The sequence below is a fragment of the Aythya ferina genome, assembly GCF_964211825.1.
Source record: "Aythya ferina genome assembly, chromosome: 8".
Classification (NCBI taxonomy): Eukaryota; Metazoa; Chordata; class Aves; order Anseriformes; family Anatidae; genus Aythya; species Aythya ferina.
Genome location: NC_140304.1, coordinates 26,500,335 through 26,522,748, shown reverse-complemented (window position 1 = coordinate 26,522,748; position 22,414 = coordinate 26,500,335). Strand labels below are relative to the sequence as shown.

The 22,414-nt window shown below is 42.9% G+C and overlaps 1 protein-coding gene across 6 annotated transcripts in view; it reads right to left on the bottom strand.

The window, feature by feature from the left end:
• Nucleotides 1-22,414, bottom strand: part of ELAVL4 (ELAV like RNA binding protein 4) — a 79,120-nt gene that overhangs the window by 51,342 nt on the left and 5,364 nt on the right. Inside the window, exon 1 of one of the 6 annotated variants that reach the window (XM_084527450.1) lies at nt 12,896-12,958. The exons of 1 other annotated variant lie outside the window; for it this stretch is intronic. In XM_084527450.1, the coding sequence (XP_084383576.1) occupies nt 12,896-12,943 (48 nt within the window). In that variant the 5' untranslated portion in view covers nt 12,944-12,958. Of the gene's footprint in view, nt 1-9,418; nt 9,663-9,945; nt 9,992-10,212; nt 10,457-12,464; nt 12,616-12,895; nt 12,959-22,414 lie in introns of those variants that run through there. 4 more of the 6 variants (XM_084527449.1, XM_084527454.1, XM_084527451.1 and 1 more) reach the window with 4 other exon arrangements.

Below are 22,414 nucleotides of genomic sequence, written 5' to 3'. Positions count from 1 at the left end.
CCTGGGAATATGTGTGTCATACTGTGTACTCATGCACAGATTCCCACGGGTACGTATATGTAAGTGTAATAAGCAGACAGCAAGTCTTCAGCTGCTGTAGACCTGTCACAATTCCACTTTGTTTTTCCCTTTAAGAAAATAATCTAGAATCATTCGCAACCTGAAAGTTTAGACAGTGAAAGCTGTATTACAAGCCATGCTGTACAACCATGCTACCAGATCAAGATTAAAAAACCTAAAGAAGTCTACTTACCAGAAGCCAAGGCAAAGCAAGGCCAAAGCAGGCTCTCCATGAAGCCCAGGAACATCCAACCCCCACTGCTGTTATTACTAGCAAAGTTCTAGAAACAAAAGCTATAATTTTCAAGAGCCCTTAAGTAATTTAAGAATCTTTAATGTTCGCTGCAGTAGGATTTCAGCCTCTAAGCCATATATACACACTTTTTTTTTTTAAAGTGTTGCCTATACATTTTTCATACAAAAAAGTGCTTATATTACGCAGCAATTCATAGCTTCACAAGACACACACCACAACCAAGGTATTTTAGGCTCCGTCCTCAACAGGACCTTAATGAAGACACACTGGTAAATGCAATTAGGAAACACTAATCAACATGTGTACATCTCAACTGCTGGCAACAACATCTCTATGGTTACTGCTGCTCGCAGGTCTAAGAGACAGACCCTAAAATAGGACTTAACAGAACACAGGAATTTCCATCCCCTTCATCTGTAGTGTTAGCTCACTGCGAAGTAACAACTTATTTCCTCTCCTGATCTTAAACTGAACTGGACTAGCAATAAAGATGAAATTTACAGCTTTTCTGCAATTCACCTGCAAATCTACAGCCCTGTACCACACTAATGTTGAGGATGGGAACAACATCTTCATGAAAATAGGGATTCTTGCTTCTGTAACATGCTCTGGTAGAGCAAGTTACAATGAATTACTCCGAAGTAGTATGTCCATCACTATCTTAAGGGTCAAAAAGAGAAAAATTAAGTTGAGGATTTGAGAAATTTCTGGGGGAAGAGTGATAAGGAATGACCTAATATACAGAGGTAGGTGTTTACTTTGATGGTATCACAAATATCTACACAATGGCTTAAACAAAATATGTTAAATGTATGGAAGGGACAAATATCAGTAATATTTATTTGAATTAGATCTCATGCAGAAAAGTACCTATGCTGAGATCAAAGACCATTACCCACAATTTAATTATGCATTATTCATCAATAAAGGACAAAATATCAAGGACATACTCATCTGTCACAGGTCAGGCTAAAAGACCATCCCTGATGGTTTATCCTAGACAGAAACAGTGTTTGAAATAAGAAAGACACATACCCTAGGCCAAACCAAACATCTTCCTTATCCCTGGTACTAAAATTCTTCCTGAATTCCCGAAGTTTCCAAATAAATTCATATTCAAGTTCACCAAATCCTTACTCCAATAAACAAGTATACCCTAGACACCAACGCATTCAAAGATTTCAGAACTCCTCCTAAAGTAAAGGAATGGGCCCATGGTTAGCAATCCTGACTATGATGTGGTTAGGCTAACACCCCCTGCCAGCAGCCCTGCAGCCTTAGCCCCTGCTCACGGGCAGGGCAGGTCCCAAGTCACCACGAAATAGTAACTCAAACCCCATACAACACATTTTGCTCAGAGGGCAAGAGGTAACCATTAAAAAATGGCAGCAGTGTTAAGATTATTAGGCAGAAGCATCTTAATATCCCTAACACAGTACATGTTACTCAAGTGCTTCAAAATAAAGAAAAAAATCAAAATAACTATGCTAATGCTATTTCTGTTGCCTAATTTTTCCTTCCAATATTCAGCAGTCAGACTTAAAGCTTCTTTAGAGCTGAATTCAGTCTAGTGTTTTGCCTCAAAGAAGAGCTCAAAGAAACAACAGAAGGCATTACCTTGTGTCATTATTAAAGCAAAAAAAAAAAAAAAAAAGAAAAGAATCACCTAAGCATCTCTGGTTGCTGGAGCATTCAGCTGAGGTGCCACAGTCCGCTCTGGGGTGGGAGCCTCGGAAGGGAACACAGTGGCTCCTGCCAAAATGGCTGTAAAGCTTCTCGATAACCACATATCACACAAATAATGTTTGATTTTTGCATATAGCAAAGACTAATCATGGAAATTAAACTCAATTTCTATCCCAGTGAGCATCTACATTTATGAACACTTCTTTCAGTAGTTTGGTAATGACAAGCAGAGACAATAAAAAAGGATTCTAAAAATACACTACTCTTTTTCCTGGATTAGTGTGTCTACAGTTAAATATAAACTGTGCTCTATAAATTATCAAACACAATGTCAAATTCTGAAGTGCACTCCGGAATCTCTCACAGAGCACACGAAATAGAGAAAATGGTAATTTTGTCCTGGCCCAGTTAGGCTGAAGAACAATATGCTACTGTGCTGGATCATGGCGCTACCTTCCATCGGTGGCCACTCTAAAAATGGCCACAACCACCACAGCAGTTGCGCACTGCATTTTTCAGGACCCCTCTGCATTGAGTAAAGAGATTAATTCCCTGAACAGCTGCTATTACAGGAAGGAAATCAACAGCAATACTGCTACAGAATAGCTGGCACACGCACATTAGGAAGAATTTCCAGCGTTCACGCTTTCTGCTAAAAATCAACTTCCCCCTACTCATCTACTGCCAGTAACTTCATTTGGAACAAAGATATACAGGGAGCGGTATTAGAACTATTTTTATTTAAGGAGTATTTGTTTATGTGCATTATTACTTCCACGGCATCGTGACTGCGCCTTCTGCTCTGCAGAAATAAAAGGGGCGAGTCTGTGCCCACCAGCTCTTCTGCACACCGTAAGCAAAGAGGCACCGACCTCCATCTGAAGCTCCAGGTATACCAGCAGAAGGTGAGTACAAGGACAGCAGGTAACAACCACATTTACAAACTCTTAAGTTGAGTGAAGAACTCGATATCCCCAAATATCTGCTCCCAAGTACAGAACGCGTTAACACTTCACCACGGTGTAGGAGTTTAAACATGGGTTAACTCTGTGGAGTGGTGAATTTTGCATGACCAAACATAGAACTGCTCAAGCCTATGGAGCCCACACCACACCAGCTCCAAACGATGGAGAACAGGCACAGCCTCCTCCCCACAAGTCAGTGTTCAACTCAAATCACCCTATTAGTATTTTGCCTATGTGGTTTTTACCATGAACCTCTCAAACCTGAGCTGCTATGAACAGGTTCATTTCCTACTCGCTATAAGCACATAGCACACATTTAGAGTTTAAATTAATCTGTTTATTAAACAGAAAACCCCAATGTGAAAATTTCCAAGAAAGTTTAGCTTAATGATAACTCTGAGTCAAATACCAGTTTCGCTTTTAATAGCCGTAGAAAAATATGGACTTCTGGCAACTGTACTCATCTGCACCACAAGAGATAACGTGACAGTCGGCTCCTGGAATTCCACGTCCTCATTGGGCAGCCGCACACAACACTACAGGATGAGTCAGATCCAGCTTAAATTATGAATTGTGAGTATTGTTGTCTTTGCCAGTTTTCAAGTATGCAATTATGAAAGATTCATAAGGGAAGGAAAAATAAAAGAGGACAAGCTTCCTTCATCCCTCATGTACCTACAAAAGCTTTTAAGGAGCACTCAACCTGGGAGCGAATACAGAAGAGCCATCAGCTCCTCCAACCGAGCATGCACGCAATCACAAGCTGGCGCACGGGGCCCAGGCGCAGTGCGGTGACCTTCCCATCTTTTTTGATCTCTACACGGGACAATGTCCTCACCAAGTGTCCCTGAGGACGCGAGACCCAGAGGGAGCCATTGGTTTCCCTTCAACAGCTCAGCCAGGTGCATGGCTGAGCAATGGGGTAGGAAGGACTGGCACTACTGGAAAGGCTCCAGTGGCACCAGTGCCTTCTGCCAGCACCAAAAGGCACCGATGCGGGCAGAAACCCGTTACGCAGAGAACCTTCCCGAAGCACTGAATTACAGAGCAACTTCCAGTATTCATTCGCATCTGCTCTGAAACAAACACACCGCATTGCCTTTACCTCCAAGACTTCTGGATGCTCAGAAGTCAAACACTCTACAGCCCCCATCCTAAAAAATGCTGGCGCACGATCCACGCGTTGGGAAAAACACCAACTGTAACATATGAGAGATTTCATAGCAATAAAAATGAATTTAGTATTAAGAAAAATAAATGAACCTGAGGAAGTATTAAGAAAAATAAATGAACCTGAGGAAAAGTATTTTTTAGAATTCAAGGACGCATAATTTCCCATCACAACAGCATTGCTGACGCAACTGCGTGTGCCTTAGCAACAAAGGCGTACTACAGCATCTTATATACATCACGACTCTAAATATTGTCAAAGCCAGGCTTGCATTTTATCGTGCAACTAACCCATTTTCAGAAAGGACACACAAAGGTTTAGCCATCTATCTTTTTCCCCTTAAGTGTTTTCTCTTAATATTCTATTTTTACTTCCCATTTAATTAAGGATTTGTTGCTGGTTCACAGCATTTCCTGACTTTTACAGATTTTCTTCACTGAAGGAGAAAGTCCTCACGTAAGACACAATCAAGGGTAGAACAATAGATAAGAAAGATGCTCAGCTTCCTTCTCTCTACTTTATGGGGCCCTAAAGCAGCGATAATGCATTAGGAGACCCAAAACTGTTAGGAAAAACATGGATTACCGTTACTGAAAATAAAGATAAACCTAACACCAGTGCTATTGAGCTAATTCTTAATGAATACATGCAAGCAATGTAACTGCTACCAACAAGACAGCGTTAGGTAGTTGCAAAAATTAATTGCATTCTTATTATAATCTCATCTGAAAGTATTTGATTTCTTACAGTGATGTTCCAACGCTATTGCAAATTGTCTGAATACTCAAATAAGTAAACAACAAACAGAAAGGTCTCATCTTCAGTGCCCCAAGCTATCATCCAAAACTGGTTATAATTAAAGGTGTGAACAACAAAGTAAGTAACAAACCTGCAAAGTCAAGGTTCTGAGAAATTAATGGGCATCACACCACTGCACCAGTTCAGATTTATCACTCATTATCTCCCTGACTAGCACAGTGCAGTTTCACGTATTTGTGCCTCATTCTTTCCTCCAAGCCTTCCCTTCCTTTTCTAGATGGCTAATTTTAGACAATTACTGCCTCTGACACATTGAGACCTCTTCTCCCTCCTTTCTTCTTGCTGTAAAGCTAGTGACCTACAAAAGCCCCCTGTACCCAAAATATTCCAGTATTTTAACAAGTAAAGATGGATCATTTGAGGGAAAGAAAAAGAGCAAGCAAGCAAATAGGATCTGAACGCCCATTTCTCCATCATCTTCACTCTACATCATCTCAAATGGTTAAATGTACTTAAATGCAAAGGCTAAGTCCGCATTAGATACCGATTTTATCACGGTTAAATCTATTTTACTTGTTGAATTGACACGTAACCCTACTCTTCACAAAATTCTCTGGAAAAGGAAAAATGTGTCCTGCTGTCTGAGTTACTCAGAAGTCCTACGCTTTCGGTAACCGGACATTCACACGCACAATTGAGGAGTATTACCTTACGGGAGTGCCCTTTCCATTCTCATCCCAATCCCAGTGTTTTCTTTAGCATCCGCTCAGATGCGAGAGAAAGATGCACATGCATGAACACACACACAAAATCCATGCACACTCATCTCTTCTTCCATCCTGCTCGGAAAGAAGAACAGAAAGAACGAGGGAGAGAGGAGTGCAATGGGGGAGGGGTGACTTCCCACCACGGATTAGCAAATTTTGCAAAATCTGGCCCATCGGTTACAGAGGTGCCATGCTTTTTATCATAGTCTCACTCGCAAAAAGGCTGTTTGCGCCCACTTCTCCCCCCAAACCCCAATGACATTGAAAAAAAAAATACTGCAATGCAGTATTTGCCAGTGCATCCAAGTGTATCCAGTCAGCTGTCCCACAGACAAACAAATGTACATTTTAATGTGTCCAAGCATGTAAATTAGTTGTCTAGTGGACGCAGATTGCCAAAACAGACAAGTGGATTTGTCAAGTTAACAGCATCTCTCTCCCTCCCTGCTCTAATATCCTCTCTGCCACTGCCCATTTCTTGCCTGGGGTTCTTGCTGAAATATTTTGAAAGTGCAAGTTCCCACAGAAAACAACAAATTCCCCTGCCAGAACATGGGACATGAGCAGACTATTTCTTTTGAAAAACCTTTGGGTGTAGAGTGGCTCTAGGTTATGTACCAACACTATGACAATTACACACAAAATAACCTGCATTTAATTAATACATTTGCAGCATACCAACTAGAAAGGTTGATGAAAAGATAATTAAAGAAAAAAATCACTGTAACCTAGAAGATAATAAAAAACAATGCATTAAATATATGTAAGGTTGATCCATTTGGATTTTTCTTTCAGTAGAGTCAAAATATTTAACAGGACCAAATAAAGATGAGGAAGACTATTCCAAACCCATTCAAATGGGATTTTTAAATATACCCCTTCTAATTCAGTGTAACCATCCTTTGTCACAACAGCTCAGGCTCACTTTCAGAGAGCTCAAAAAATGCAAAATTAATAAAAGAAAGCAAAGGAGGCAACCAAGCCAGTCAACAGTGGAGAGGCATCTCTGTATCTAACATGGGAACTTGATCAGCAAAGTACATGGAGACAGGATTTTAAACTGGGATTCACATTGCATCGATGTCTAATTGTAAATTTCATCCTGACTAGTTGTTCACCAAGACAACAATATTTAAAATATACCCTGTCTAAGGACAGCTACACTTCCTCTACCTTTTTATCTAAAAAGAAAACAGTTTTGTTTTAATCTTTGTTTGGTATTCCAAGCTATCTAGCTATTAATTTCACCAACTTAATGGCTATTTTTTTTTCTATAGGAGGCTCTACAATGCGATCTCTTACATGCAAGAAGAGAATGTCACCATGTACAGGCAGGCTGTATTCATTAATATCTTCTTAAAACAAAGAAAAGAGGAAGATCGGGGCAGGAACACGTGCGCCATAAAACAAGGATTACATTATTTTTAAATCTTTGTAAAAATACCAAATTGAACAGAAAATGAAAATGTAACTACTAGCTGATGACTCTTAAGGCAAACAATGCAGCTGTGTATAATAAAAGGCACCCTTATTTATTGTCATGACTAAGTTAGCAGATTTAGAACACAGTACCTCTGTTTCAAATGGAAGAAAATCATTTGCACTCTCACGTACAACTGTTACACATCAGAATATAGCCTGTGCATGTGCACAGATATAAAGCACACAATTTCACACTTGCACACACACCCTGAAGATTTTTCTCCCCTTTACATTGTCAAGCAGAGCAGTTTTCAGAGGGCCATTCAGCTACTTCTTTACAGGCAGGATTGCAGCAGAAGCTATACATAAAACAAAGCAAATTAGAAGAGGGTTTTTTCTTTTCATTCCTATTTAAACCCAGCACTAACATCCCTGCTCCGATTTGCATTCGGAGTAATCATGCATGAGAGAAAGGAAAAAAAAAGTGAAAAAATATCTGGAAACGTGAAGACAGAAAGAAAGGCGTGTTCTGTATTCCTGCTTTGCTTCTCTCGTGCCTCCTGATGTGTGATAGATGAGCATTTTCTGGGCAACCACATTTTTATATCTTTTACGCTACCGTCTATCACTTACTAGTCTACTACGCTTTTTAACACTTGAGCACCAATAGCCTCCCTTAAAGATGCACTTCTGCTATTTCACATTGTTTGCCACCACAATGAGAGACCAGCACAATTAGCGAAATATTCGGCTGCAGTTTAAGAAGTAAAGTTGCCACAAGGAGCCTGCCATTGAAAGTGGGTATTGCTACAGCAGATGGAGAATAGACGGTGGCTAAAGGTGGGGCTGGAGACGAAGAGGAGAATAATCTTGTTATTTTCGTAAATTCCGCTCAGCACATAAACCGTAGGATATGGTGAACTCCCCTGAACTGATTATTCTGCCATATAACCATCTGATTTTGTAAAAATACCAATATCACTTAACACAAAATCACTGCTTAGGGTAAATTCATTCTACCTACTGTTCTCATAGGGACATTTGCTGGAAAATTCTAAGAAATGATTTGCAGAAGCTATCAGCTGTGGGAGTTCACTATTATACCTCTGTCAACTTCATTCAATATAATTTACATTTTTTTTTATACTGCCTCACAGGATTCCTTGCCATTTTTTGCACGTACAATTTCACAGCAGGGAAGGGGGAAAAAAAAGAAGAGGGAAAAAAAGATACCCCTCTTTCGCAGAGAAAGAACAGATGCTTAAAAACAGATTTCTAGAAATCACTGTAAGCCTGAGCCAGAAATGTAATTAACACCTATTTATAAAGAATAATTAAAGTTGTGACTGCCACAAAGAACAGCAAAGATAATCGAGGTAGCCCCTGCTTTTTTTTTTTTTTAGATTTTTTTTTTTTTTACACTGTTTGCAGTATTCCCACATGATTGCCACCTGCTCCCCCACTCAGCTTCCCCTATGCTCGTTTCCCCGGCAACCTTTCATTGGCTTTTCCTCCCAGCTATCGCTTTCAGTTCGGCTGCTCAGTCTAATCTTATTTGTTTTACACCCATCACAACAAGCAGCGAGACAAAGACAATCCTGTAAGAATGGGAGAAGGCCGCCGCTTTGTTCCCCGCTCACACCGGGTACCCGGGGCGGGGGGGGGGGGACCGGGGAGGGGTGGGGGGCATCGTGCGGGCGGTGCCCCCCGCCTCTCCCCCCCCATCCCCGCTCGGTGCTGCCCCTGCCCCCCGCCGCTGCCCCTGCCCTGCCCGTGCCCATTTTGCGCGCACGCTCCGCGGGTGGGTGGGGGGGGGGAAAAAGACGAGCACAAAAGAGCGAAGCGAGCGGGTCGGAGCGCTCTAAAAATAGAAATACTATTTTCACAGAAATGCCTCCGGGCTCCTTCCCGGCATACTGAGGATGAAAAAAAAAAAATCACGAAAAAAAAAATCCACAACAACAAAAAAAAAGCCCCCCCATCCTCCTTGCTTCCCCCCCCCCCCCCCCCCACACACACACACACCCCTCCATTCTTTCCACAAAGCCCCCCGCGCTACCTGCGCCTCACCGCCGGGTCCGCGCCCGCCGCCGGCCGGGGCCCCGCAGGAGCGGTGGTGGCGGTGGCAGCGGTGATGATGGTGGCGGTGGCGGAGGGGCCCGGCCGGTGCCATCGCTCGCTCCCTCCCTGCCTCCTCCTCGCTCCGCGGCCGCGCATCCCCCGCGGGCGGCGAGCGCAGCGCGGCGGGGCCGGGGCGGTTCGAGCCCCACCGCCGCCACCGCCGCCACCCCGGACAAAGGAGCCCCCGAGCCGGCCGGCCGCGCTCACTTACCATCTTCAAGCCATTCCACTCCATCTGTGCTCACCAAGATGGACCCTCACAGCCCCTCACCGAGTCGGAAGCAAAGAGAGCGTTATGTAAAAGCTGACATTCCTTCTTACAGCGCGGCTGCCCAGCGATGCAACAAAATCGACATATACTAGGCGCTGCAACACACACAAGCCTCCTCCTCTTTTTATGAGGTCATGACAGGAAACTCTTTGAAATACAATATGCAGCATTTACTGAAGCTCATATAAATCACTCGCTTTTAAAATTACCATACCTATTGCGCAGTCCACCAAAAGAAAATTACCAATCTTGAGGCTTCCCCCCCCCCCTTTTCTTCTCCTCCCCCCCTCCCAAGGATTTTGCTCCGCATTTGTATCTCCAAAATGTCAATGTGGAAATTAACTCCCCCCCCCGCCCCTTATAAAAAAAAAAAAAGCCTCTTCTTCCTTCTGCATTTCGGTTAGCCACATACCAGCCTCGCATCAGAAACGAGCTTTTCTCTTTATTCTGGGAGAAGCCACAATTACCTTAAAACGACCGAGTACATCCTTTATTAAAGGACACGCACACATTAAATATGAAAGGGAGGGAGGGGGAGAGAGGAGAGGAGAGAGAGAGAGAGAGAGGGGGGGGAAAAAAGGGAGAGATCATGTACAAACACAGCAGCAGCAAGCCAAACCCATGTGAAAACACAGACTGAGAATGATGCAGATCTGGGGAAATCTGTATGTTAGCCTCTACAGCTACCTCTAGAGCAAACCGCTACGATCGAGCTTAAATCTACCAATACCTACCATAACCATTCTTAATGGCAAATATTGGGTCTTGAAAGGCTTCAACTCTTCTACAGACTGGCTAAGGTTTCAGGGAACTGATTTTTATTGGTGTTTGTTAGAGATCCACCACGCACAGCGCGTGTGCGGCGCGAGGACGCGAGCGGAGCCGGAGCGCGGGGGCGCGGAGCGGGCGCGGAGCTGCGCGGAGCGGAGCGGGCGGGCAGGGACGGCCAGGGCCGCGCTCCCGCTGCTGGCGCTGCCTGCCGGCGGCCCCGCGCCGCGCCCCTTTATGGCACCATCTGTCAGCGGCGCCCGCGCGCTCATTGGCCGCCGCCGCGCGGGGAGGCGCCGCAACATCAGGTGCTATTGAAAGCGGCCGCCGCCAGATTGACAGCGCCCATGGTTTCCCTGACCCCCCGCGCCACAAGCGCCCGCGCCCCGCGCCTCAGCCGCTCCCGGCCCGCGTGAAGGGAGCCGAGAGCCGATCCTCGGCCCGGCCCCGCCAGCCCCGCCCGGAGCGGGTGGGCGCTGCCCGCGGCGCGGAGCGGCCCGGCAGCCTCGGCCCCTCAGCCCGGGGCGCCCCAACGGCGCCTTCTCGCCCGCCCGCACCTCACAACCCCGCCCGGCACCGCGCCCCCGGGCTGAGGGGAAAGAAGGCGCCCGGCCGAACAATGCGGGCTCGCCCTCGGCCGGCTGCCGCGGACAAAGTGCAACAACTTCGGCCCCCGGCTGCGGTCCCGCAGTCCTCTCCGGGCTGCTCGCCGATCCCGCACACCGCCACCCGTCCGCTCCTTCCCCTCCCCGAGCCGGAGTTGCTCTCCTCAGGCACCCGCTGGCCAAAGTCACGGGCACGGCACCCCCCGTGTCACAACTGACCGTGCCTTCACGTTCACCTCCACTACAGCCGCCCGTACCGCGCTGCCAGCACGGAGGAAACGTTTAAATTTCATCGCTCGGGTGTCCGTCTCCACACAGCCTGAGACGGTTCTTAAAAATTCGGTATTACTGCAAGCGGTTTTAAGCCTGGGAGCTAGAAGCTGAGGAAGCTAGGATGGGCCATGTTACAATCCCACCGAGCTCTGTTTGCTAGAGAAAGAAAACCCACTTACAAACCAAGCCCACTTAAACACTTGTGAAAATATGTAATCAAATAATTGCAGTTCTTGAAGTTTTATTTTTTTTTCAAACATACAAATATGCCCTCAGAACCGTTCAGCTCAGAACTGACATTCTGTACATTTTAAATTTCTTTCAGCCACAGACACGCTCAAACACACAGACTAAACACACCAATAAAACGTATGAAATATAGTAAGGTTATAAAATCCAGCTACAAACAGACCAAGCCAGGAGAAAATCGCATTTAAAAGACATCATACAACCTATTTGTGGAACGAGCATTGAATTCAATTAAAATATGAACAATGTAAAAGGGCTGCAGAGAATTTCTCTTACCATACGTCTTTTTGAGCACATTTGTAGCTTAGCAAAAACTAGCAAAGATTAAACTAGTTTGGAAGACAGATTTCCTAACTCAAATATTTAAGTGACCTATTAGGCTGAACACACCAGCATTGAAACGCTACAGAGCTAGTATATTACCATTCATTCACGTGCAAATATACATCGAATATTAAAGTTAAATTTGTAATGCAAATTTTTTTAAACCCAGTCTCTTTCTGGATTACAAACATCGAAGAAGGAACCCAGAATTTTTTTTTTTTTTTTTTTTTTTAAGTCTTTCCAACTTCAGCCTACTTTGTTGCTATAAATTTGTTATGCATATCAAAAGATTCAGCCATTTTTCTGAAACAATAATTGCAAACTGCTCTCCTCAAAAACAAGCTATTTCATCACTCTATAAATCCAGGTACTCTGCACACTGACCACTTTCCCAAAAAGCACCCCACACATGCAGGCTTTCCAAGGAACACTAAAACAAACGCTCAAACATCCTCAGAGGCCTCCCTCTGTAAAGACAAAGGCAGAATCCTATTGTTGAAAAAGTCAACCTTATTCTCGTGTTTCCAATAGTACCATTTATCTTTCAGGGTAAGTGCCTGACCACAGCATCACAGTTGTGACATATTTGTAAAGCATCAAATTCTCAATACAGCCTCTCCAGAATCAGCCAGCAAGCCCCTCAGCAAAGCATATTTTAAAACGCTATCTTCCATCCCCACAAAAAAAAGAAACTTGTCTTAAACAGCTAATCCAATATCAAAATGAAATCCCAGGGTTGTTTCCCAGCCCCCCCTCCCTCTCCTTACCATAAATGAGCAGTTTCTTGACTCATTAATGACAGTTTCCCTTAAAAGAAGTGATCTCATATCACTGAGCCCCTCTCCACCACGCATACATCCCAAAGGTTGCGGGTATCTTAGCATCAGTAGCCGCTAGCAAGCTCTCTCATACAGAGCCCAGATGGACTATACCAGAAGCCAATTCAGCGTTAATAACTACCTACTCTGTGCAGTTTAGAAGCCTTACGTGGCATAATGTCCTAGGCAACAGCAGCCGATTGAAACCGCAAATAAAAGACAACCCAATTCTCCAAAAGCATCAAAAGGAAAAGAAAAATGATAAATTGAAGAATGATTTTTTTAATCTCTTACTTTCAGAAGATTAAACTGAATCCTTCATAAACATATGAAAAAGGAGAAAAAACAGATGCTGCCCAGAAAAAGTGACAAAATATTACCTCATTATTTAACAAAGCAGCATTAAGCGTCCTGCTGATTTCAAACATCTTGCCACAGATTTTGGTTAAGAGAAACAGAAAGAATCCTTTGCAAGCCCTCTGTCTGCAAAGGGTTCTTCAATTTTCTTGCGCACAACAGAATAGTCAATATGTTATTTCCCTAGAGTTCGCACATTAAAACATCTAGTCAGTGAGCTGAATTTTCCCCTTATCACACAGTAGACTCCTGTTATATGTACTGCTCTCTTTGCAAGATTAGCCTGCCCCAAACATGGCTGTTGTTTAAACTATTCTTTAAAGTAACAGTTCACTCCATAACCACCAGGTGGGCAGTGTACACAGATTCAAGTAACCATCTTAAAGATTTTTCTTGGAATAGCTTTAGGTTGTGATATACAGCGTAACACCCCCCCCCACCACCACATGCTTATCAAGCAGGGAAAAAAAAAACGTATATATTTTGCACTCTTCTGTGGTCTTTCCTTCCCAGAAAGAAGCCCAAATAAAAAGAAAAAAAATGAAAGCACTTCAACTTTTACCATTAATTTTTTTAAAGGGACCTTAACATTTGTGCAGGAGCAATTCATTCAGCAAAAATGAACTAAATGGTAAAATCCAATCAGTTCCGAGAACAAAATGAAATTAAAAGGGAAACACACCCATTGGAATGGTCTGTACTGCAGAAGAAACAAAATTAGCATCAAGTTCAGCGTGACACTGTTGTTTCACAAAAACACAAAATTCAGCATACAAGTAATTCACATGTGGGGAGAGTCTGTTAGAAAATACGAGCTATACCTTCAAGCATATTTGAAGACAACTTGATAAGATACTGCTATGACGTATTTTGGCTTAAATTCACTTATGAAATCACTGTTGCACGCATCAAAGCACAAGACAAATACATGGGAAGGATACACTTTTCAACAGTGCATAAGCCTCCTGATTTATCAAACTCCCCCCATTCCCACATCTGCAAGCGCTTTTTTTTGTCCTCCTCCCTTCTTTAAGGCCAAATACCTCAAGGAATACTTCTATTACTATAAAATATTTATATATAAACTCACCCAATGCTCTACAGCAACACCCAGAGGCTTGAATGAGATTGGGATCCTTTGTGCTAGGTGCCATACAAACATCTAAAGAGTCATTTCATACCAAATGATTTAGAAACAACACTTACAAGATTAGAACATAAACCAGAGGTGTGAGAAGGAACAACGAGCCAAGATAATCAAGCGTCTTCATAAGCCAGGATAGATCGCTATGAGAATTACAAGATCTCTGGCAACTACCTGTGCTAAGGCAGAACCCAAGAGGTTATTTACTGAGGTTAAAGAATGAAAGCATGATACAGACAAGGGCTTCTTTGGATTTTTCCCCTACAAAGTACCATCAAGTTAATTCTTTCATATATAGCAATCCTTGCTGAGTAAGTATATGCAGAGTAGTGATTTTCTTTGTTGGCCTTTAACTAATATTAAAGTGATGCAGTAATGACTTAACCTCCTTGAATATGTATTGAGTTTCAAGTCATCCCTTTTTATACAAGGAGAAAGGTTATTTGCATCGATTTCTGTTTGCATGAAATAAGCTTATTTTCTCATTCACCATATGCCTTGAACACTAATTAAAAGTGTCACTTTCTTCTAATGTAAAAGCGTAATCATTTAGTAAATAAGTACTCTTGGCTTTCTGGTCTTTGTGATAATCTATTTAAGGACTTTTTATTTCCAGGTAACTTCAGTGCTTTGATTACCACATACTCCTCTGATTTTGAGAGAAGTGTTTTATAAATATACATTTCCCCCCCCCCCCAAACAAAAAGAAAAAAAGCTAGAAGTGCATCTTTAAAGCCCCACACTCCTCTTACCCCGAGGCAAATCCATCCAATCAATATGAAACCATTCACATGCCACCATCTGCCAAGCTGTAGAGCAATGTGGCTGGAACAGACCTCTTATAAAGCAGCAGTAGTCTCATTTTCAGTCTATTAGGAAAGCACCAGAGCTCTCATGTGCAAGGGCACAAAACTCCAACTCCGACTCTTTCACACCAGTTCCTTCGTGCACTGCTGCAGAACTCCTGTAATTTTTGCTGCTCAAGTTTCCACACTAATCATCAAAGCAAGAGGGAGGAGAAAATGATCAGTAACAGTCCTATTTCACTGCAGTACAAAATAAAGAATTCAGTTTAATTCTATCCTAATATGATTATAGCAAACCATTTAAGTGCTGCTGCCTGTGAACCACAAGCTGGCATTTTCCATCTTCTCATTTCCCACTCTGGAAGAAGGCTAAACATTTATACCTAGGACTACGTTTATTCTTTCCTCAGACATTTCTATCATGAAGTTAATATTTTATTCTGATCAAAGAATATTTTGTTGTTCGACAGATGGGAAGGTGCAGGTAGATGAGGAACAAAGGAGACGCATGGGAGAATAGGAGGTGGATTTAAGCGATCAAGTGATTTAATAGAAAACAACAGGCTAGGAAAGGACATTACACGATCCAAGCACTAGGGTTTGCCCTATGCAGTAATTCAAGAACCTCTGCAGAAACAGTCTCCAGTTCAAGATATCACATCAACACTATCTTTAACAACACTGAGCTCACACGTAGCATTTTCATCAGCAGATCTCATAGTAATTTAAAATCTCATCCACCACATACACCACTGGAAACCTCACTGCATGAAGTCTAGCTAAAAAAGAACAACAGAACACAGAGGGAGTTTATCAGAGTGCAAGCCCCTTACAAACATACAGGGAAACTATTTTGAAGCCATCCACAAAAATCACAGGGAAATGTGAAGCTAAGCACGCAATTCTGGGATGTTCAAAGCCCTAACTCAGGTGGAAAAAGCTTGGCTGAGATGCAATGGACAATTTGGCCCGGAGTCAGACTTCAGAACAGGAAAAAAAAAATCAGTCCAACACATCAGATTGCCATTCTCTATGCATGTGTGCAGGAGGTGGGATGGACCAGGGACAGAGGAACAGTGATCACTGAGCAGTGTACTCACACATACACAGCCTCCTCCTTATTTGAACAGCTTAATATATGCTGTATAAACAAACAAAATCAGCTTATTTAGCTACTGAACAATTTAAAGAACCACCACCGAAATAAGACACCTTACCAGCTGCCCCATGGAAGTGAAGCAGGAGTGTGTGATCAAGACTAATGTTGCATGACAGTGCAATTTTCTCTGGGCAACTGCTCTTTGAGGTTAGTAAATTCACATATTTGAGAGAGAAGAGTTAAATTTAAGGTTTCTCTATGATAAACATAAAATGCTAGTCACAATCAAACACTACCCACAAAAAGTTTAGAGATCCACAGTTGAAATAGTGCACATTTTGATGCGATAGATGAAAAAGGATGACCAATGTGGTTTGGAGCTTATTTATTTCTTTCATTTGAAGAACCTCTCGGGAAAGCAGAAACCCATCCCTGCCTCCCGTTCTGCCTGTCATGGACCCACTGACAAGCTGCACAAGCCCTGGGCTGATGCAATGTAGTACCAGCTGTGCTGAGATTCCTCCTGATGCTGGTGAGATTAAATACATCATGAATCTACCTGGCAAGCCTGTCACCTTTTTGATCTGTGCCCAGAAAGAAAAAATCCAGGAGTAGCCGAGATCTAGCTCCTCAAAGATGTTGGAAGTAAAGAGACAAGCAGCAAAAAAAAAAAAAAGAAAAACAAAAAGAACAAAAAAACTTTCCTACATACATGTAAGACCAACTAAATGAGGAATTCTGATACACAAAACTTAGGCAAGCAGTCCCTGTTCCCACAGAAGTCACAATTCAGCTGCTTTTGTACAAATATGCTATTTAACATTGCTTGCCCACTTTCTTTTTCATGCCTTATGAGATGTGTAATTTGAATGCTGCATAGCTGCTCTAAGTATCACACACCAATTTTCCAAAGATGTGTGTATTTGCAAATCCCACTGTGGATACTTATGTTCAAATGCTGGGAGACTGGAACAAAGCTCTCAAGGGCACAGCAGAGCACAGAGGTAACCAAATGAGTAGATGTAGATGAGTAGCTCTGATCAGGAGAGAAGTCTCACTGATATGAGATCTCACATTCAAAGCTGGAAACCGGACACCCACACTGATATGGACATGCACGCATGGTAGTGAATAAGCACACACAGATCTAGGAAATTGGTGATAACCTAGAAAAGCTCCTCGAGTAGTTGTGCAAGAAAGAGATGCTGTTAACAACCCCCCTGGTCCTACATGCTCCTGACATGTAAAATCTTACAGGGAAAAGCAAGGAGGGGTCACTAAGGGGAACCGAGCAGGCAATGCCAAGAAAGGGGACAACAAACAAACAGGAGAATTTGTAGAAATACTTGGCCTACCTAGTAGGAAGAGGAGAAAGGCAAGAGGAAAAAGAGTCTACTCCTCACATAAAAGCACCTGCCATGCCAGCAAAGCCTTCCCATGAGGGTGAGCACCTGAGCCACCTGAAAAGGTGGCCAGTGCCCCACAGCCAGCCCCAGCCCTGCGCTCTGCTCCAGCTCCCAGCTAACACACTGCATCCCTCGGTCACATTGCTCATCTTCTCTGGCCAAAATTCAATACATTTTGGAGAACCACAGTCAGCACTGCAAAACTGGGAAGTGAGATGCAGCCGATATGCTAGGTTCATGCAGCACTGAGAGATGCAACTAATTCTTATCCCCCCAATCCCTGGTTACTTTAGTCTCAGGAATACACATTTCAATACTTTTGGTCCCCTGATTTTGCTTTCCTCCTTTTAAATTTAGAGATATTAGAACTTGGATTCAATAGCAGACATCATGAATTCTGCAGCTTGCTTTGCTATTGCTATAAGCAGGATCCAACCCTACCTACGGAGAGAGTTAAAACATTTCTATGTGCTGCCAATTTTGCGTAATACAGTTAGCAAAGTTTCTACTGAGCACAAATGAAGAAGTTTTCAAAGATTTATGACTGCATTTTTAAAATGTATTTACTTGTAAATAATGAAAGGACCTAGACACTGTAGAAGTCTAGACTTACCGTGGAGATTTACATGAGTTCAGCCATTTTTAATGCGTCTGTGTGAGCACAAAAACCCTCATAAAAATGTGAATAAGGTCCTTCAGCCAGTATTGCCTAATTTTAGAAAAGTTGATGGATCTAGCTTAAACTCATCTGTAATGGTGCTCTATATGCCTCGCACTCAGGCCAAATAATATCAATAGCAAGAACAAAGCTAAGAAGCTGAAAGGGGGATTAATGAGGTGATGTTTCCAAGCTTTGAGACAGCGATCAGAAGAAGATCTGGGGAAGAACGCGAGGTGGCTGGTAGGAGAACGGATCAGAGAAGAGGTGCAGTGGGAATCAAAGGAGCCTGACAAGCAGCATACAGAAGGGTTACATCTCCTGCAACTTGCAATTACACAGGAAGGATGCAGAGCCAGGGAAGATACAAAAGAGAATAAAGACAATAAAAAGTGTCAAGAGCTATTAATTGTCCCAATTACTTCTCGTTAGAACAGCTGGCACTTATAGACTATTTTAATAACAGTAGGCAGAATGTAAACAAGCCTTACAACTTCACATTCAAAAATCTCAGTCTCACCTGGGTCAGACCCATCATGTACCTAGCAGTAATCACCATCCTACCCAAACACAAGGTGCTTAAAAGGAGAAAAAAAGTTTTAAGTGGCTCAGCTACATAAATCAAGCCCTCCTCATGTCCCAGAGCTTATTCTTGTACTTGCAAGCGTCTCTGCAGGAAGCTTCTCAACTAACCCATTTTATTCTACACCTTTCATTTTATGATAAAAAATTAAGGGTTAAATAAATTGCTTCAAGTGCACCCCAAAACCAAAACTCAGGAATAAATAGCTCCCTTATGAACATGACTCATCTTTTTATTGTATAATCTGGATTCCAGAAGTGACAGTTTTATAACAGTAACAAGAACTAAGACAGTGAAGTACAGAGGGGGGAAAAAGGTGGAAAACACAAAGCAGGCACAGAACTGCAGAAAGGACCAAGGATGACTCTGAACTCTCCGCACTGACATACAAACAGGAAGGGGCCAGAGGAAAGCAGCTACTAGAAAAAAAAAAAAATCACACGGGGCTCTTCTTGCTCTCTACAGTTTATGGAGCTCACGTCTTGGGATCTGGATGACTCTTACCTGTCAAAAAGCCTTCAGTCTTTCCTATCCAACTCCTACAAGTTTCCAAGTGCATTTATGATCTTCATTACACTACTTTTTACAACAGACATATCTTAGCAGGTCATTTTCAGCTTTCTTTAAACCAAGGCAGATGAACAACAGGTATTTTAACATATACTTAACAGAAACCTATTTGAAAGTCATTTACGGCTATAAGAACTTGTCTTAAGGCTTAGTTTACTAATAAGAAGGCTTGGATCACAATTCCCAAGCAATCCATAGTGTGCTTGGATTTCCAGGGATCCATGGGGCTGAGCTGCAGAAGCTGTCAGGTTAGCACAAGGGCAGGTTTATGTTCTGATCAGCAGCCCTGGGGTACTGCAGAAGGACTGACCTCACCTAACAATGCAGGTCCACAGCTGGGCTCTTCTCTCTAAACCTCCTCATACAGGCAATTATGACAAATGGTCTTACTTTCAAGGCACTCTTCACCCACCCTGTTCTAGGCATCTTAGGTTATCATGCTCTGGACCTCACCAGCAATGCATCAAGCCAGTCTCCAGGGACTATCAGGGGAGCCTTGCTCAGCCAGAGCCTCTCTCTGGTCACACCAATGCCACCACAATATTTGGTGCAATTCAGCACAGCAGTTTTTAAGTACAAGCCGCAAGGAATGTGAAGCAAGTTTCAGACAGCCCAGGGAACCAGACACGGGATTAGGAAACACCTGCATTAACAGCACCTGTATCAGCTGAACAAAGCCAATTGTGCAAGGCTGTGTTGGTCCACACTTGTAGAAGCCCATCTCTGGAAGCACACAAAATAAAAGAGCCCAACACTTAGCAATCTTCACTGAGGTTTGTTTCATGAACTCCAAACTAGATGCTTCCTAATAAGAAAAGCTTCGACTCTGGACCATGACTCAAAGCCAATTCCAGCACTCCAAGCAGCAGAAGCCCAACAACAAAGTTCCAGCACATACAATTTATAACTGTTGAGAAAAGCAACAATCATATCAAAACAGCTACTCAAAATCTATCCAGCTGCAGGCCATCACCCCGCAGTTTAAGAGTATTTCATTCCATTGCTTGAACACATTTATATTCTTCCAGGCAGTTTTCCTGATGTTTTATAAGGATTCCCCAGTGCAACAAACAATCTTTCTTTTAATAGTATCACTGGATGCGTTGTAACCTGCATCTAGGGACACCCTGCTCTGCTCAGATAAAACTTAATTGTTCTTCTGACATCGAACAATGAAGGAACTTTAAACTCACCCAATAAGCTAACGGACCTCTATTTTTTACCATTTTCCATAGCCCTAGTGCCAACAGAAGTAGGTATCATGTAAAAAAAAAAAAAACCACTTAATTAAAAAGAGCATGAGTGACCAAAAGAATGTATTTACATTGTTAAACTGTGTTAATGAAGAGACTGGATTTTTTTTCTGCTGTTGCAAAGGTCCTGTTTCCGTAAATAGAGGCAAAACTAACAAATGCAGCAATGCTGCATAAGATTTTAAAGTTTCAACTGTTGAGTCCTTAAAAAAAGCCTTAGAGCATGCAACTATTTTCTCTTACCCTTGATTCTCTCCTTCCTTTTCTATTGTCTGGATGATCTTTTCCTTTCTGTTAAAGTATCAGGTAGCAAATCCATATGCCCACCATAAAACAGTACGGTTTGTTAGCAGAGATCTCAGCTTCTGACCTTTCAGGTTAACAGCACTATTTGAATTTAAGGCACAAATGAAACCATTAACCAGTAACTCCCACTGACATTGCTGATGACCAAAGGTGCTCAACACTGAAAACGAGGCCAATTATTTAGGTGCTGTCATCTGTGCAGGAAGCCACCCACTTCAGCTGGTGAGGAGAGCATCCCAGGCTGGTGGATGATGACATGGCTTTATTTATTCCTGCCTTTGTCACTTTTCATCTACCATATGCTAGGACACAGTCTTCAATGCCACCAGTGCAGAATGTGGCAGTGTTTCCTCAGCACACAGATTACATTAAGCACACCAAACCTCTTTTCCTCTTCTTCTGGGATGAGATCATGACTTCAGATACTTCACATGCATAGCCTGTGCCCATGACACTAGGAGCTACAAGAAGACCCATGACAAGACTGCACTTCTGCACATGTTGCTGACAGATGCAGAGTTTCCTGAAGCAAGGAATGGCCTGAATCCCATCACTCACTGCTCCATGTGGAAAGCAGGGCCAACCTTTCCATTATATCATAAAATCATAACAGCAATTTATTTAAAAAATCTGACAGAACAAGACAGTATTACATGTTTCCCAAGCTTTTAAGTAATGAATGAAGGAAAGATATCTGACATACAGTCACACCAATTATGCAAACCAAAATAAGAATAGATACTAAAAATCAATGTTGGAGGAAAAAACACAGAAGTGAGCATTAATATCTTGCTCCAAATGCTTCCTTAAAACTGAGGGAAATAGTTTTAAAAACCAACAAACTTAGTAAAAGCTTCACTTTATGCAGCTATTTTAAAACCCATGAAAACTTCAGTTTCTACACAAGAGATTGCTTGTAAGGTTCATATTAAGATGGACAGGCCAGATGCTCTGGTGTACCTAATTTGTCCATCAGCACTTCCCTCTCCTGTCCATAAGCTCAGCTTAACCATTCTGCTAGAGTGCGGCCACTGAGCAGCAGGGCTGACAGGTTAACGGAGAGGAGAACAAAGCACGTCAGCTGATGACAGTCCCGTACCACAGGAGGATCCCAAAAGCATCGTTTGATGCTAAATACGCAACACAGCCTGGCAAAGTTTCAAACAGGTTTCCAAGAGAACAGTCTGCAGGGCACAGCATTAGGTTCAGAGACAAGCAAGCAGGGAAGCCTCAGGTCATGCTGTGAGGGAGCTCCCTGGCCTCACCTGCCCCAACAGGCCTCACCTGCAGCCTCCACCTGCACCAGGAGCTTTTAAGCTCCAGGCCAGGGCAGGAAAGGCAAACTCCCACCTCTCAGTCTGTGAGGAGACCACTCTGTTTGAGAGAATGGATGGGAAGGACACAAACCCACACACCTACATTGTACTGACAGCGCACCTTCCAGGAGAACAGGGTGGGCTTCGACATCCCTGTAAACATCTGTAGGGTCAGATCAGCAAGAGGAAGACAGGCACACAGATCCAAGAAGTGCCTGTGCTGCACACAGCATCCTGGTATTACAGGGATTTCTTTCAACTGTGTGGTTTCATAAAGGGTAGCTAGTTCTGGGTGCTAATAACCCTGATTCAGAACTCTACTCAGCAATGTACTCTCATTAGCTAGACCATCTGTGTAAAGGGAACAACCTACGCTGTCACAGCACACAGAGCCTGGGGCT